The sequence below is a fragment of the Neocloeon triangulifer genome, unplaced genomic scaffold (genome assembly GCF_031216515.1).
Source record: "Neocloeon triangulifer isolate White Clay Creek 2 clone unplaced genomic scaffold, ASM3121651v1 ptg000011l, whole genome shotgun sequence".
Taxonomy (NCBI): Eukaryota; Metazoa; Arthropoda; class Insecta; order Ephemeroptera; family Baetidae; genus Neocloeon; species Neocloeon triangulifer.
The window spans coordinates 2,275,677-2,292,705 of NW_026775553.1; the positions used below are offsets into that span (position 1 = coordinate 2,275,677).

The following is a 17,029-nucleotide window of genomic DNA, read 5'->3' on the forward strand; positions in this document are numbered from 1 at the left end:
TTTGCGAACGTGCCAAAATCAAAGCTGGCTTGCGCAGAGTGCGCAGACGCGAGTCTGTGGCTGCGAAAAAGTCACGTGACACGGCCCTGTTCTTCTTGACAAAATGTGGAGCGCGGTTGCACGGGCCTCTGCGGGTGTCCTCCGGGGCTTGAAACCGGCCCTAGGCGCCCAAAATGTTCAAACTGAAACGGCCAAAGCCCTAGTGGGCTTCTGCGCCAACAGTAAGTTCACTTTTCAGGCCTAATTTGTCGCCAAATTCGGCCGAAAATTGGTTGCTGGCACTCGCCGGGTCCGCCAGTCCTTCATGTTTGTCTCCTCCAAATCATAGTACAAGTTTTGTCTAATCTCTTAAAATCCAGCCTCTCTTAATCCTCCTAATGAACTTTGCAAACGGACCTGGAAAATCCCCTAATTTATACATTTTCAGAGGACTTTTCTTTCCACTTTTATTTTACCGGAAGTCCCTCGACGGCCATCTTGTGTCTGGGAAAGAGAATCGTTCTCGTCTTTATTCTTTACAAGTTCATCATTTTAAAATATAATTTAAGTTTTGATATTTTAATTCAAGCACGAGTATACATAAAATTTTAAATTAAATATTTAAATGCTCTTCATCTTTATCCTTCATTTGTATCTGCCACTGCCGCACTTAAAAATCTTCGAACCGGGTCGAACGAACGTGAATTTTGGAAAACAGCTGCTTCTATTAACTTTGTACTTTTTCACACAAAAAAAGACAATTTTAATGGCATTCGTTAGTTGAGGTTTAATTTCAGTGAGGATTTATAAAATTTTACTTCAATTCCCATTCACAAAGTCCTTTCATACGATCCGAAAAGAACTCCTTTCTCTTCCTACTCGAATGACCTCTGTAGGACATTTTTTCCACAATGAAAATAATTAAAAGTTCAGCCAATTCCCTGAACACTATAAAAATTAGCTATGTAGTAATTTTATCAATTTAAAGGAAGATGAAAAACTAGGTCAACTTAATATCGCCTCTAAATTTATTGATTTTTGTCCCAAACAAAATTATTTCTCTTTATACTATCTGATCTATGAACATTGAATTACAATTGAAAAATGTCAAAAGAACATGAAATAATAACTGTAAAAAATTTTTAGTTTGAAGATGAAAAAACTTGGCAAAAAAGCAGTGTTTGATATTTTTCTTCATTTAAACCTTCCTTAAAAATTTCCGTTATTAGTAATTCTTCATTATATAACAAGATGATTAATTTTGTTTCTTTTGCATTTTCCAGACAGAACCAGCTATGCCACACAGGCTGCTGGAAAGGGCTCCGTGGGTCGCGTGGTGGCCGTCATCGGCGCCGTCGTTGACGTCCAGTTCGACGACAACCTGCCACCCATCCTGAACTCTCTGGAAGTCAGGAACAGGTCACCAAGGCTGGTGCTTGAAGTCGCCCAGCATCTTGGTAAGAATTTTAACATTTAAAGTGTTGAAACACCTCACATGATGAGAACTCGACGGTCTTCTGAATTTTTATGAAAGAAAACCCATAACCAATTCCTCTGATAGCCACAAAAGTTCTGCATTTGTGCGTCCCATGCATTTAAAATTACTGATTTGCATTTTTTCTAATCTCGCAGGAGAGAACACTGTGCGAACCATTGCCATGGACGGTACCGAAGGTCTTGTGCGAGGCCAGGAGGTGCAGGACTCTGGCTACCCCATCAGAATTCCCGTGGGTGCCGAGACCCTTGGCCGCATCATCAACGTCATTGGCGAGCCCATTGACGAGAGAGGCCCCATCAACACCGACAAGTTTGCTGCCATCCACGCAGACGCCCCTGAATTCGTCGAAATGAGCGTCGAGCAGGAGATCTTGGTCACTGGCATCAAGGTCGTCGACCTGCTGGCTCCCTATGCCAAGGGAGGAAAGATTGGTAAGCATCGGTCACACCTTTTTAGACTCGGAAGTTGGGATTTATTCATGATGTTACCCGACGGTCTTCTGAAACAGAATGAACGAAGAACTTCAAACCATAAACCACTGATTTGGAATCTAATCATAAATGGCTGAGATGAACAAAAAATGGATGATTAATCTGGAAAATTTTCAATTTTCAGGTCTTTTCGGAGGTGCCGGTGTAGGCAAGACTGTGCTCATCATGGAGCTGATCAACAACGTGGCCAAGGCTCACGGTGGTTACTCCGTGTTTGCTGGTGTCGGTGAGAGAACCCGTGAGGGTAACGACTTGTACCACGAAATGATTGAGTCCGGTGTCATCTCCCTCAAGGACAAGACCTCCAAGGTAAATTTTCAAACGTAAACTTTAAACAAATGTTGAGGTTGAATTTGTTCGCAGGTCGCCCTTGTGTACGGTCAGATGAACGAGCCCCCTGGCGCCCGTGCCCGTGTTGCCCTCACTGGATTGACCGTGGCCGAGTACTTCCGTGACCAGGAGGGTCAGGATGTGCTGCTCTTCATCGACAACATTTTCCGTTTCACACAGGCTGGTTCCGAGGTGTCTGCCCTGCTGGGTCGTATCCCCTCTGCTGTGGGCTACCAACCCACCCTGGCCACTGACATGGGTACCATGCAGGAGCGCATCACCACCACCAAGAAGGGCTCCATCACCTCCGTGCAGGCCATTTATGTGCCCGCTGACGATTTGACCGATCCCGCCCCTGCCACTACCTTCGCTCACTTGGACGCCACCACCGTCTTGTCCCGTGCCATTGCCGAGTTGGGAATCTACCCCGCCGTCGATCCCCTCGACTCCACCTCCCGTATCATGGACCCCAACATTATTGGAGCAGAGCATTACAACGTTGCTCGTGGTGTCCAGAAAATCCTTCAGGTGTGTACTTTTATTTTTTTCATTTGATTGTTTAATCAAATTTCTCCCAAACCACAGGACTACAAGTCTCTGCAGGACATCATTGCCATCCTGGGTATGGATGAGTTGTCTGAGGAGGACAAACTGACAGTCGCACGCGCCCGCAAGATCCAGAGGTTCCTGTCACAGCCTTTCCAGGTTGCTGAAGTTTTCACTGGCCACGCTGGCAAGCTTGTGCCCCTTGCTGAGACCATCAAGGTACAATTTTTTAAAATTAATTTTGTCACTAGTACTTAATTGTTAATATTGTCTTGCAGGGATTCAAGAAGATCTTGGGAGGAGATTACGACCACTTGCCCGAGGTTGCCTTCTACATGGTAGGCCCAATTGAAGAGGTTGTTGCTAAGGCTGAGAAGCTTGCTGAGCAGACCTCATAAACGTGAACTCCCAAACTTCAGTTTTGTAGTCTCAAAATCATCTTCAGATTTATTTAAGACAAAATGGATTCTCTCTTCGCCAAAGCTCCGTTTGTGCAGCCCCCCAAAAAACAAAGGAGCTCTTGGCCGACAGAAATCTAATTTGAAAGCTGCTGCACTTAAAGTGTTGAAATTCAATGAAAGCCCACCCGGGACAAAACTAATTACTCTGCAGAACCACAATTTTTTTCTGTCTAAACTTTTGTTGGTACTTGAATTCCAAGTAGGTCGACTGTTTCTTTGTTGATATATTGTACAATTAAACAATTCATAAATATAGAAGTGGTGGAACTGAAAGCGCCCATGTAATTAAAAGGATGGAAGAAAGTGATGAAATGTTGAAGCGCTTGTTTTATTGTTACTGAACCCTTTTTAAAAATTATGAAAATTATATATCATGTCAAGGAATCAGAAATTAAAAAAGATTTGTTTTTAACAGGACAGTTTTGCAGCTGCTTTAAAATTTATTTCATCAAAATAAAAGCAACAAAAAAAGTTGCAATCATATGAAAAAGATTCATCTATGATTTCCAAAATATATTGTTTAATAAATGGTCCATCTCTTAAGTATGCGGAGTTATCTGTCTTGATCCCTCTCACTTCTTCCGGAGCAAAGAGGATAACCGTTTCTGAACGAATGTAGGAAGTGCAAAGGCAGCTCGATGAACCTAAAAATCCACATTTTTAAAATTTTTTACCCTATGGTTTTCAAAATTCTTACATTCTCATTATAGTACTTGAGCTCAAATTTATCTTTTTCTTCGTCAGTAAAAACCGTGGCAGGTATAGTGAAGTTAACATCCTGAGGGCAATTATTAAAATTAAAAATAACTCTAATATTAAGATGATAATCAAATCTGACATTTTTGAGCTAGTGAGAAAAACCTACTTGGTCTAGGGATCCGAGAACAAATCCGATTTGTCCAGTGGGGTAGGTAGGCACGCTGGTGAAGGCGTAGGAAACGTTTGGAAAGTGTTTACTGCAGTGGTTGACCATATTATAAACTAAATCCAGAGAGGTCCAAACTGTTTCTCCTTGAGAGCAGACAATGCCGCCGGCACGAAGTGCAGACTTCATTAGTTTAAAATAGTTTTCGCCAAAAAGCGCCTCAGCAGGGCCTGGAGGGTCAGAAATAATCCATTAAAATTCTTTATAATTCTTTAAAAAATTATATAAAATTAAATCAAAGTTTGGATTCAAAAAAGGAATTGAATAAAAATTATATACCATCAGGGTCAGACGAATCCGTGATAATAACGTCGAATTCGCCCTGGTGCTGGCCCATGAAGGCGAATCCGTCGCCTATGTGGAGGGACAGCTTTGGGTGGCTGAAGCCACTGCTCATTGTGGGCAGATACTTCTTGGCAGCATTGACCACCTCAGCGTCGATTTCGCATTGCACCACTTCCCTCACAGCAGGGTGTTTGACCACCTCTCGAGCCACCCCACCGTCGCCTCCGCCAATGATCAACACTTTCTCCGGCCTGGGGTGGCTGCACAGCGGCAGGAACGAGATCATCTCCTGATATGAAAACTCGTCAAACTCGGTGCACTGGATCACCCCGTCCAGGACTAGCATGCGTCCGTGGTGCTTTCTGTTCAAAACTAGATTTCATTAATTAATAGGCAAAGGAAAACAATAAAAAAACAACCAAATCACCAGGCTTGTTAATTAAAAAAAAAAAAATGTGGTTTACATAATTTTTTTGAACCTTACGTTTGAAGCACTTGGACTTGCTGAAAGTCTGAAGTGGTCTCGTGCAGCAACGAGTCCACCTCTATCGACTGCACCATGCCGGGCCACATGTCACCAATTTCGCTGAACCAACCTTTCTTGAAAGAGTCCATATTTCCCTTTAATTTTGCACGGCTGGCACTTGGTGTGTCTTGCAACCTAAAATTAAAACAAATAATACATAATAAATTTTATATACATAAAAATCAAAACTTATGTATATATTTCCTCCACACTGCGTGGCGGGATTTAAAGTGGCAATGAAAATTTAATGACTTAGTGAATATCGTTAATTTAAAGATAATTTTAAGAAATAAAAAATACAAACCATGCACCAAAAAGGCTGCTTGTCCCGTCAGTGTAGTGTGCAGTTCATGCCGTGCATGGTAGACAGATTGACCGATTTTGATTCTGCAACCAAGTCTGCAACGTTGTCATATGTAGGAGGTGTGGCGCGGCATTAAAAAGGGTACGTGACGTGGCCATCTTTAATAATGACGCCTAATGACTCTGCATGAATTTTACGTACCTGTCATGGCGGCGATGCTTTCTGCAAATCCTTTATATTTTTATCTCAATGTACTTCCGTAGACATCCGTAGCGTGCGTAGCGCTTGCTGTGTGTTCTTTTGTCTTTGTAGAATGCCGAATGCCGACAAAATCCGGACCATAACATAACTGTTACTTTAAAGCATCGACCCCAGAACGGCCAGAACGCTGTAAGGGCGACGGAGCGGCAGCTCTCAACCTCTGCACTTGCCCAGTCCGGTGTCCGGTCACCCTGGTCCTTCCTTTTCCATTCCAGTACGTACGATGTGTAGATTCTTGCTGCGAAAGAGACTAGACGCTTCTTGTTGTCGCAATTTTTGCTTTCAATCAGTTTGAAGCAATTTTATCCCTCTCTTCGCATTTGAAACTTTTTAATCGTAAATAAACCTCTTGTTTATCTAATCTTTCCTAATTATTCCTGAATTTAAACTGTTTTGATGTCTCTCATGAATCTCTTTATATGTAATATATTTTCCATTAATTTTTATTGCTGTTTAATTCCGGTGATCATATTCAAGTTTTGCCCAAAAAAATTGTGCAAACTGTCTTTTTTTTAATGAATATAAATTATATAATTAAAAATTATTTTACATGAAATTAAGAACTTCACCATATTTTGACAAAAAAATTTATGGAATAAATTATAAATACTTATCTAATATTTGTTTACTTGCAGGTGTTTAAATGCTAGGGTGCCACTGAGTGGTTGGTGCGTTGGTCCTTCTTGTTGCTGCAAAAGTCAATGTCGACAATGAGCATATCAAGTGACGAGGTCAACTTCCTAGTGTACCGGTATCTGCAGGAGTCGGGCTTCCAGCACTCGGCGTACACCTTTGGAATCGAGTCTCACATCGCCCAGTCCAACATCAATGGCGGCATCGTGCCCCCCGCCGCCCTGCTGGCCATCGTCCAGAAGGGGGTCAAGTACACCGAGGCCGAGATCATGCTCGGAGAGGTATTTGTTTTTTTTACTCACAAGTCGCAAAGGAAACTAAGAAAGAAGGATTCGCAGGACGGGGTTGACCAGCGGATGATGGAAAGTCTGTCTTTGATTGATGCCGTGATGCCAGACATTGTCACCACTCGTCAGCAGGCCCTGCAGCAGCAGACGCAACAGTCCGGGACCGTTTCAAAGGGCTCTTCAGGCCTCATAAAACAGGAGCAAGAGGCAAATGGAGAAGAAAGTGCGTATTAATTAATCTAAGCATTGGAAAACCCCAATTTTTATTGAGTGAACAAAAATTCCAAAATTTATTGAAAAACTCTTTTGCAGATTCAACTACGGCTGGAAGTACCGTCACTTCGGGCATAAATTATTCATCAAACTTAACCAGTGGTACAACCACTGAGCCTATGGACGTGGACAGCAGCATCGAGATTCCTGCAAACAAAGCCACTGTTCTAAGAGGGCATGAATCGGAAGTGTTCATTTGCGCCTGGAATCCGACGCAGGACCTTCTTGCTTCAGGGTTTGTAATATTTTTACTTTGACAGTCTACTGCTGTAAAACTAAAACTCAAATTTTATGATTTGTTTGTTTTTCTGCCTTCTTTGATTTTCATAACAGAAGAAAGCTGTAATAAAATCTTATTATCTATTTAGATCGGGTGACAGCACAGCGCGCATTTGGGATATGAACGACAATTCGACCACTCAGCTACCAAATCAGTTGGTCCTGCGGCATTGCATTCAAAAGGGTGGCACCGAAGTGCCCAGTAATAAGGACGTAACATCACTAGATTGGAATGTAAGTTCCTTTCGTTCATACAATTAAATTACTTTCTTCGTCAACCAATCATGATTTGATCAAGATCAATTTAGCAATTTTCCTTAAATAATCCTGGCTTTCTCGAAAATGTTTTAGTACTCTTAAAAACTAATTTTATATTTTCATCATCCATAGAAAGCTTGTTTTTCTTTATAATTTCCTATAATTAACAAAAATTTTCTCTGGCAGTGCGATGGAAAATTCCTGGCAACAGGCTCTTACGATGGCTACGCAAGAATCTGGACGACTGAAGGTCGTTTAGCATCGACGCTGGGGCAGCACAAGGGGCCCATATTTGCACTCAAGTGGAACAAAGAGGGCAACTACATCCTTAGTGCGGGCGTTGACAAGACGACCATAATCTGGGACGCTAAGACGGGCCAGTGTACCCAGCAATTTTCATTCCACTTGGCTCCGGCATTGGACGTCGACTGGCAGAGCAACAACAGCTTTGCTTCGTGCAGCACTGACCAGTGCATACACGTGTGCAAACTGCACGTGGACAAGCCCATCAAATCCTTCCAAGGTCACACGAACGAGGTCAACGCCATCAAGTGGGATCCGACAGGCACCTTGCTCGCCTCCTGCTCCGACGACATGACGCTGAAGGTATTAGATGCAAGTGGAAAATTGAATTTTGCGATAACTTTATTCATTGTGCAGATTTGGTCGATGAAGCAGGACAACTGTGTGCATGACCTGCAGGCGCACAGCAAAGAAATTTATACGATCAAATGGAGTCCGACTGGAAAGGGGACGGCAAACCCCAACATGAATTCCATCTTAGCAAGGTATTAAAATAAAAGAATAATTTCCTATTTTAGCTTTATGAAAAGCTAAATTAAAACTGAAAATGTAGCAGTGATAAAACTTTATTTCATCGAAACAAAAATTCAATATTTTTTTTGCAGCCTAACTTACTGAGAAATCAACCAGACCAAATTTTAACTGATAATATTAAATTTTCAGCGCCTCATTCGACTCAACAGTTCGGTTGTGGGACGTTGACCGGGGTGCGTGCATCCACACACTAACAAAGCACACAGAGCCGGTGTACAGTGTTGCTTTCTCACCAGACGGCAAATTTCTCGCATCTGGTAGTTTTGATAAATGCGTGCATATTTGGTCTACTCAGGTAAAAAGTCTTGCCTTCAATTTGTTGAACAATTATTAATTGTTTTTTTTTAACAGAACGGCCAGTTGGTGCATAGCTATAAGGGAACTGGTGGAATCTTTGAGGTGTGCTGGAACTCTCGTGGTGACAAAGTAGGCGCCAGTGCCTCCGATGGAAGTGTAAGTTGACAATTGATAATCAATTCGAAATAGGATTGAATCCGATTTTTTTAGGTATTCGTCCTTGATCTTCGTAAACTGTAAATATTTTATTCTTTCTCTCTGGGGGGCGGACTTTAAGAAGAAGTTAAAAGAAATGACGCTATTAGTTCAAAAGGATCAAGCCAGATGACAGTGCATTAAGGGTGACAGTGTTGCTGGTGAGTGTACTTGTGACAATGCTGGAGGCAGTGTGGTGCACCAAGAGACGAACCCTTTGCGAACGCACCAGACACTTCTTATGTCTTTTTGCAACCCTTTTTTTATGCTTCTCATTTTTTTAAAAAACAAGAAAATTAGTAGGTGGAAATCAAATGTTGAACTATTAACTGGTCGAGGAAAGAGAATTTAATAAAGTGACAGTAAAGATATATTCATCAGGGATTTCCGTATTAATAGTTGATTAATTCTACACAGTCGGAGACATTTCTTTTTGCAATTTTTGCTCATTTTTCCAAATGTATTTTCCTGATAAAAAAGTTATCTGATCAAAATATATTTATTTCAGGACTACCTTGAAACTAAACGAAAACTTCCAAAATTTCTTTTGTGAAAGAAAAATGTCACTTATTATTCTGTTCCATTAGCCACTTTTAAGCTACCTTGGTACAATTAGAATTTTTTAAATGTGACAAACAGTTGAATAAAACACTAACAAATTATAACAATTAATTTTGTTTATATAGGGAATTTCACTATAACACATTATAATCCATTTTGACGTTAAAAGAATTTGTATTTTAATATGAAAATAACAATATGAAGGATATATACATATATTTTTCATTTACTTATTTTTGATAAAAATCCATCAAATTAGTTTCCTTGAATATCATTTATGACTGAATACTCTTGAGGATTATCCCTCATAAGCCTCTCACAATAAACTAATCCATGGGTTCCTTGAGCAGAATAATCTTCAAGGAATGGCAACTGCAGCAAGTCATCCCTGAATTTTTCAATGATGTACATCCAACACATTTGCTCTGTTCCATCATTAAGATGAATTAGAGTTTGCTTTCTGTTATAAAAAATAGGGTAGTCTTCAAGTTCATCCAACCGATTCATCATAGCGCTGTCAATCTTATAAATTTCTCCTGCAACATTCTGTATGAAAAATTCTAACTTGAGTATGAGCGGATTAAATTTTTAATTTAATTATAATTCGTATAATTCAGTGTCATACGTACATGGCCCAATCCGGGTCTGTCCAATACAAACGGAATGTTATAACGGCTTGCAATTACTAGAGGAAATTTTAGTGCCGTCTTTCCACAACCTACAAACGAAAACGAGCCCGCTTCCCATTCACTCATCCATTCATGATTTGGTTCACCCTTCTTCAAAGTTCCATAAACAAATACGAGTTGCGTGTCGCTCATTTTGGTGTTCTCTAAGTTATAATTATTAAAATTTATATAGGAGCTAATCTATATTATGAATTAATTGAAAATTACACAATCACAACCTTTCAAAATTGCAAAATATTTGCTGTGTCCGTCGAGATAATCATTTGCATGTATAACTTGTGCGGTGAGATGGAATAGGCGATCCAATGGTTCACGTGATTCACACGGCTCGGGGTGTTGAACGTCGCAACTCGGCTCTCGCGGTGGTGGGGACGTCGTGCTAACATAGAGTGGGAGGGGAAACTGCGTTCGGGCGATTCCGCCGAATCGCTGACGAATCAAGGCGAGGTCGCCCGAACAAAGCCGCAACTTCTCCTCCACCTCCCCTACAGTGCCAAAGCGCCGGATTTGCTTTTACACAGCGATCTTTTCGTGCTATGTACGTATATATGTACTTCATTATGTAGTTGACAGACCGGCAGCCAGACAGACGCTAGCATGTATGGGTATTTAAATTTTCGGCCAATTACTTAAGCCGCCAAAGCGCGTAATATTTACGAGGTTTTCGCGGTCTGTGAAGTTGCTCCTTAACATTCCTACGAGTTAATTTGCTTGTAATTGAACAGCTCAGTGTGTTATTTGTGTGATTTTTTTTTAAGTCCACACGGTCACACCCACAAAAATTTCCCGACGGCGTCCAAACGGGTCCATTCGGCCCAAATGTGTGTCTTTGATTTGAATTCCCGTTGAGATTATTAGGCCCCACGCAACTAAATTTAATTATTAACTACATAGAGCAACGGCATTCTGATCCAGAAAAATATTATTCGATTTAAATTGTGCAACATAATTTCATTATAATTTCAAGGTTTCCTTGCGTTTTAGCTTGTTGTCAAGCAAACTTAATTTCGCATAATACTTCATATTTCAATTTTTTTATTATTTTAATTTAACGTTGACAGGAAATTTTTTTGCAATTTTTACGCTTCCTATAAAAAAAAAGAAAACACTTAAATAATAGAACCAGCGGAAACATAAAAAGTTTAAAATTTTTAGTTCACGCGCCGACTGTAAAATTGAACGGACACATAATATATTTTTTTAGATATTTCTCTGCTTATTAAAATATAAATAAAAATGATCAAAATAATTTTCCTTTTATGAAAAAAGTATTATGTATTAATAAAAAAATAATTTTTGCAGGCTCCAATTTTAACTGCGGCTTGATTGCTATTCAGTAGAAGGAAAGATGGCTCACTGGAGGTTCAAAGCTTCCAAATTCAAGAACGCAGCACCAACAGTGCCCAAGCCAGAGGCTTGTATTCGTGATATCTGTGTCGGGTCTTACCAGTCCTATGGCAACAGCATTGCTGCCTCGGCTGCCTTTATGGCGTTCAACGTTGACCACAATGGTAATATAAATTGTCACTTGATGCGCTCTTATTTTATACTGATCAAAATAAATAAATGCAGGTTCCAACTTGGCGGTTCTCCCAATCGACGACTGCGGTCGCAAGAGCAAGACGATGCCACTGCTTCACGCACACTCGGACACTGTCACCGACATGGCATTCTCTCCGTTTCATGACGGGCTTTTGGTCACTGGATCCCAAGACTGTTTGGTAATTCATTTCGTTTTTTATTTCATCTTTCAAATAGTATTGTAATTATTTTTTACTCTTTACAAATTGCAATCTACTTCACATTTTTTTAATCGATTTATGCTTTTAAGTCAACAAATAAGATTAAGAAATTTACAATCAGTTCTGTCAGCAGCTCTTGTGAATTTATCTTTATATACCACTATAAATATGAACTGTTTAGGCAAATAGTATTCCGTCATAAAAGAAGGCAATACATTAACTTTTAACTCTTGTTTATAACAGGTGAAAATTTGGCACATTCCTGAAAAAGGATTGGAGGAGTCTCTGTCTCAGCCAGAGTGCGTCTTCTCGCACCAACAGCGCAGAGTTGAGACGGTCTCTTTTCACCCTACTGCAGATTTCCTCCTCACAACAACTTCGTACGCCACTGTTGCACTGTGGGATTTCAATGAGGAGAAAGAGCTACAAAGTAATTTTTTAACTGTCTCTTCTTTGAGAAATATTAGTTGATTTTTGTATGCAAATTGTAAATTTGGACAGATACCTTTTTTTTTATCATAAAATTCACTTCATTGTTTCATTGCAGCAAGCGCCGAGGGTTCGGACGTAGTGCAGTCGTTGAGTTGGCGAGGCGACGGTATGATTTTTGCAACCACCTGCAAAGACAAGCAGCTGCGTGTGCAGGACCCTCGCTCGAATCTAGTCACTCACAGTGCCAATAGCCACCAGAGTCTGAAGGATTCTCGTGTTGTGTGGCTCGGAGACCCCAACTGGATTCTCACAACTGGATTTGATGCTGTATGTCTATCTCATATTAATTCTCCCTTGAAATGAATTTTTTTTTTGTGTTTGTGTAGGCTCGTTTGAGGGAGGTCATCATTCGAGACATAAGGAAATTTGGTGATCCTGTTAAGATTCTGCAGCTTGACAGTTCTACAGGGTAATTTAATGCTCATGAAATTGACTGTTTTATTAAAGTTTGAATTTATCCTTGGCAGAATCCTTGTTCCCTTGTTTGACGTGGACACGAACATGCTTTTCTTGGCCGGAAAAGGTGACACTACGATTCAATATATGGAGGTGTCTGAGAGAGATCCCTTCTTGATCGAGGGGTTGCGGCACTCGGGAGAGCAGACAAAGGGTGCTTGTCTGGTGCCAAAACGGGCACTTCAAGTCATGCAAGCCGAGGTTAATCGAGTGCTCCAACTTACATCCAACTCGGTCATCCCGATCACCTACCAGGTGCCCCGAAAGGTGATTATCATTAATGGCTGTTTGCTAATTTTATTGTATTTTGCCGTTGAGTAAATATTTCACTCATCATTCAATTGTGTTTCAGTCCTACCGGAACTATCACAGCGATCTTTTCCCAGACACTGCTAGTCCATTGTCTCCTCTGCTTTGCTCTCAGTGGATGGCGGGAGAAAACAAAAGTTTGTCCAAGATCAGCTTGGACCCAGAAAAAAGACAAGAAGAATTGATGCAGGTAAAATAAATCTGTAAAATATGCATCGAATTAGAATTAAACTTGCCTTTTCAATTTTGTGTCTTCAGGTTCACCGAGGGAACTTGGCAGAGATGCGCGCCTCTGCTTTGCAGAAACAGTCAAACAAAATTCATGTGAAAGAAACTCCTACAAATGGGGTGTCGATGCCACCGAAACCAATGCCCCGCTCCAGAGGCTGCATTGTCGACACTCCAAACAACAATCACGCAAATGAGCATATTTTGGTAGAAAACACACCTCAGCCGGCTGCTCGAGTGACCAAAGCCAACAATGGTCTTGTAAACTCAAATTATAAGGCAAGTTTCACTAATAACTTTTTTTTTATTAATAATTTAAAACATGACAGCTTTTGTCAGAAGTTACAAAACTTTGTGTTACCAACAGTAAATTTGGTAAATTTTAATAAAAATTTGCAGAGCATGCAGCCCCGTCTCGGACCTCGGCCGTATGCACCACCCAGCTTCGGGAAAGAAATTGCGTGCACAGAGACAAATGGCAAAGGTGCAACGTCACCTGATCCAGCAGATAAACCAATTTGCGAAGTGGACAACAAGGATGTTGAAGAAGCTGAGGAGCTACCACAGGCCAACAGCAAGCAGGAAGATCAAACTAAGAACGACGAAGAATCGGTCAAGGTGTCTGAGGACGCAAGTGAAAAGTTAAGCATAGCGGAAAGGCGTCGGCTCTACGAGACACGCTCGGCTTCTGTGCAAGAGGCACCTGGCTCTCTGTCACCCACGCCTCTCAGACGACGAAACTCTTTAAAGACCAACCACAAACAGCCTGAGACCATCTGTGAAGAGCCGAAAGTTGTTGCCGCCAAGAACAAAGTAGTGGAGCAGGCGGCACGTGCACCAGAAAGGACTTCGACTGTTTTTGGTAAAACTTTTCTTTCAAAAATTATTGATAAACTTCCACAGAAGTTTAAGCATTAAAGTTTTCCTTTATCAATTTCCAAGAATTTACTAATTTATCAAATCTTAATTGTGAGTTATTTATTTGCAGGGCGCGTGTCAAAGTTCCGCCACTTGAAAGGTACTTTCATGCCCAAAGCGTTCCACATTGAAAACATAAGGAATATAAGCCAGCAACTGCCAAAAGAGTGTGACGGATTTCATGGTTTGACGTTCCAAATATTTTAGTGAATGAAAATTATTTTAAATTCTTATTTATAGCAAATCCTATAAGGGCAGCAGTACCCCTGAGTGGTCCAGGTGGAAAAATAGCAGTGTTTGAGTTGGACAAGACCGGAAAACTGCCTGACGGTGTGATCCCTGCTCTCGTCAATGGCTCCAGTGTAATCGACTTTGCCTGGGATCCTTTCGACTACAGCCGCTTGCTTGTTGGTATGTTTATAGAAAAATGTATAAATCTAGAAAAAAGGCTGAGCAATATTTTTCATCTTGTAATAGCATGTGACAATGGAACGGTCAGGGCGTGGAACATATCGGACGGAGGTCTCTCCGAGTCTACAAACGAACCAACTTTAATTTTGCCCGGAATTGGAGAAAAGATCTCTTTCATCAAATTCCACCCTTTGGCCAGAGACGTGCTAGCCATTGGCTTGTTTGATTTAAGTGTTCGCATCTGGAATCTGAAGGAGCAAAAGGAGATCCTTCAGATAAGTGGACACACAGACCAGGTGACCTATTATTTCTAGCATTAAAAATAAAAATATTTTATTTACCCGCCCCTTATTATTCAGATTTTCAGCTTGGCTTGGAGTTCATGTGGCAAATTTTGTGCCACGGTGTGCAAAGACACAAAGATTCGTGTTTTTGAGCCTCGCAAGAGTGTTGAGCCACTTCGTGAAGGTGTTGCCACCGAGGGACTGAGGGGTTCGCGCGTTCTGTGGGCACTGGACAGCTCTCTGCTGGTTGTTGCTGGATTCGACAAGATTTCCCAAAGGCAGATTCTTGTCTTGGACGCCATCAATCTTTCAAACGTTCTTGCTACTGTCGGCTTGGACGTCTCCCCTGCAATTCTCATTCCGTTTTACGACGTAGACAGTTCCACCCTTTTCCTGACCGGGAAGGTTAGTTTCAACATTTATTATTTCTATTATATGTAATTTGAATTTTTGTATAATTATAATTTATGTGAATTGTGAATGAAATTAAATGAGAAGATCATTAAAATTTTTAGGGTGACTCGACGGTTTATGTTTTTGAAGTGACAAAAGAGGCACCGTACCTTTGTGCGCTTAGCCATCATCGGATGGACAGTTTGCATCAGGGGCTGTCATTTTTGCCCAAAAATGAGTGCAACATATCAGCCGTTGAGTTCGCCAAGGCGCTGCGTCTCACTAACAACAGCATCAAGCCAATCTCGTACACTGTCCCACGAATCAAGGTGCGCCTATTGAATTTTTCTCTATCATAATTTTTTATAATCTTTGAGTTTTGCAGACTGAGCTGTTCCAAGATGACCTGTTCCCTCCGACCAGAGTCACTTGGGAACCAGCCATGGAAGCAGGTGAATGGTTCAGTGGGGTCAACAAACTGCCACAGCTTGTCAGTCTCAAGCCCGAAGGAATGCTGTCACGTAATATTGCAGAATTAAGTGCCGAATGGAAATTTCAATGAATTTCTTTAGTGTCGGACAACCAGACAAATAATACGAACAATGGTGGAAGCAAAGCAAGCCATGTGAGCACCAAGATCAACTCGTGGGAGCAAGAGTCCATTGCCGAGACTCGAAATAAGGTAAATTAGATATGGGGTTTTAATTGAGTTTTGATTATGTAAATATTTGGCTCAGATCCAGATGGCGGTGAGCAACCGAATGGAACTCTGCAAGAAGTTGGAACAGGATGACATGGAGGGTGTTGAAGCTGAGGAATGGGTATTTATTATGATTCGACCATTGAAATTGAAACTGACACAGAATTTTCCAGGACGAGGAATGAACAAACCCAATGAACACCTCAAACAGGATTTACCTTTGAGAATCTGACATCGAGTCAATAATCCAATAACACTGTATAAGTATTTCTAGTCTATGATCTGTGCATCTGATAAAGTATGACATAATATTTGATCTCACTAATGGATGGGACCAATTGAAAGGCACATGTGTGTTAAAGCCACATTTCAAAATGCCGCACCCATTTGAGACAAATAATATGATGCTGGATATATTGTGCTTTTGACGCCCAACCCCGCTTTTGGGTCTATTCTGGCATGCATATAATTTGCGAGTGGTCTTAATTATACTGTACGATTTGTAAGGCCGACAAGTGTTTCTTTTTTTATATCTAAAATCTAAAATACAATGCTTTTTTAACATAACAGCTGTAAGTCATCTCTCTATTTTATAATATTACTAAAACAATTAGAATTAGTGTGAAATGTAAATAACTTTGCTCTTTTTTAAGGTTAAAGTTCAGCAAGTAGATAATCATGTACAATTAAAAAAAAATTTGCTTTTGAATTTGGTCATGAACTTACTAATTAATAAGTTCTTTCTGCTACAGCTTGTGGCAAATTCTTTCCCATTGTTTTTGATTTTGATGTAATTTGGGAGAGAATATATTAATTTATTGAATCCCAAAAAAATTGGGATCCATTGGGGAGGAATAATTTAATTTGAGTAATGCTTAAGTGACGAACATCACTTAAAAATTTATCCTAATTAAATTGATTGAATAAGTGAAAAAGTAAAAACTTAATTTTACTTTTTGTGATTTATATAAAATTTTCCTGCATTTGATAAATGAGCTTTTGTATAAGCATCTCATTGTGTGTTGTTAGTGGCAATAAAGCAAAAAAATAAACCAATTCTAAATACTAAATTTTTTTATAGGAATGATACCTATTTAAATTAATTTTCTGGTTTGATTTCACAGTTTAGTTTAAAAATAGGCCGTAATAAAAATCTGTTTAAAAAGAAAATTATTTTAATA

General features: G+C 40.3%; 5 protein-coding genes across 9 annotated transcripts; 3 read left to right on the forward strand and 2 right to left on the reverse strand.

Annotated features, from left to right (window-relative positions):
• Positions 1-58: 58 nt before the first annotated feature.
• On the forward strand, positions 59-3,624 carry LOC132195828 (ATP synthase subunit beta, mitochondrial). Its single transcript, XM_059618063.1, has 7 exons — positions 59-221; positions 1,263-1,436; positions 1,612-1,908; positions 2,093-2,277; positions 2,332-2,826; positions 2,884-3,063; positions 3,123-3,624. The coding sequence occupies exons 1-7, from the start codon at positions 104-106 to the stop codon at positions 3,240-3,242; spliced, it is 1,569 nt and encodes a 522-aa protein (XP_059474046.1). The 5' UTR covers positions 59-103; the 3' UTR covers positions 3,243-3,624.
• On the reverse strand, positions 3,219-5,440 carry LOC132195832 (spermidine synthase). The gene is made up of 6 exons (XM_059618069.1): positions 5,346-5,440; positions 5,000-5,176; positions 4,510-4,877; positions 4,171-4,400; positions 4,003-4,083; positions 3,219-3,949 (listed from the first exon to the last, which is right to left on the reverse strand). Exons 2-6 carry the CDS (start codon positions 5,128-5,130, stop codon positions 3,878-3,880), a joined length of 882 nt encoding a protein of 293 aa, XP_059474052.1. The 5' UTR covers positions 5,131-5,176; positions 5,346-5,440; the 3' UTR covers positions 3,219-3,877.
• Positions 5,441-5,620: 180 nt separating this feature from the next.
• Positions 5,621-9,372, forward strand: LOC132195826 (F-box-like/WD repeat-containing protein TBL1XR1). Of its 2 annotated transcripts, none has more exons than XM_059618060.1 (10): positions 5,621-5,820; positions 6,242-6,520; positions 6,578-6,749; positions 6,839-7,034; positions 7,168-7,312; positions 7,523-7,942; positions 7,997-8,124; positions 8,303-8,468; positions 8,525-8,626; positions 8,681-9,372. In XM_059618060.1, the coding sequence occupies exons 2-10, from the start codon at positions 6,308-6,310 to the stop codon at positions 8,708-8,710; spliced, it is 1,572 nt and encodes a 523-aa protein (XP_059474043.1). In that variant the 5' UTR covers positions 5,621-5,820; positions 6,242-6,307; the 3' UTR covers positions 8,711-9,372. The 2 variants fall into 2 exon arrangements, with proteins under 2 accessions (XP_059474043.1, XP_059474045.1); XM_059618062.1 differs by having other exon boundaries at positions 5,636-5,735.
• LOC132195833 (putative gamma-glutamylcyclotransferase CG2811) lies at positions 9,323-10,291 on the reverse strand. The gene is made up of 3 exons (XM_059618070.1): positions 10,134-10,291; positions 9,856-10,058; positions 9,323-9,772 (listed from the first exon to the last, which is right to left on the reverse strand). The coding sequence occupies exons 2-3, from the start codon at positions 10,045-10,047 to the stop codon at positions 9,482-9,484; spliced, it is 483 nt and encodes a 160-aa protein (XP_059474053.1). The 5' UTR covers positions 10,048-10,058; positions 10,134-10,291; the 3' UTR covers positions 9,323-9,481.
• Positions 10,292-10,405: 114 nt separating this feature from the next.
• LOC132195824 (coronin-7) lies at positions 10,406-16,923 on the forward strand. 4 transcript variants are annotated; one of them, XM_059618054.1, is made up of 19 exons: positions 10,406-10,514; positions 11,218-11,426; positions 11,488-11,636; positions 11,901-12,087; positions 12,205-12,416; positions 12,476-12,558; positions 12,617-12,872; positions 12,958-13,104; positions 13,173-13,421; positions 13,542-14,004; positions 14,131-14,244; positions 14,301-14,471; positions 14,538-14,767; positions 14,831-15,160; positions 15,271-15,477; positions 15,534-15,669; positions 15,721-15,830; positions 15,886-15,969; positions 16,022-16,923. In XM_059618054.1, exons 2-19 carry the CDS (start codon positions 11,264-11,266, stop codon positions 16,031-16,033), a joined length of 3,303 nt encoding a protein of 1,100 aa, XP_059474037.1. In that variant the 5' UTR covers positions 10,406-10,514; positions 11,218-11,263; the 3' UTR covers positions 16,034-16,923. The 4 variants fall into 4 exon arrangements, with proteins under 4 accessions (XP_059474037.1, XP_059474038.1, XP_059474040.1 ...); XM_059618055.1 differs by having other exon boundaries at positions 10,489-10,520; XM_059618057.1 differs by lacking the exon at positions 10,406-10,514 and adding an exon at positions 10,718-10,736.
• The last annotated feature ends 106 nt before the right edge of the window (positions 16,924-17,029 follow it).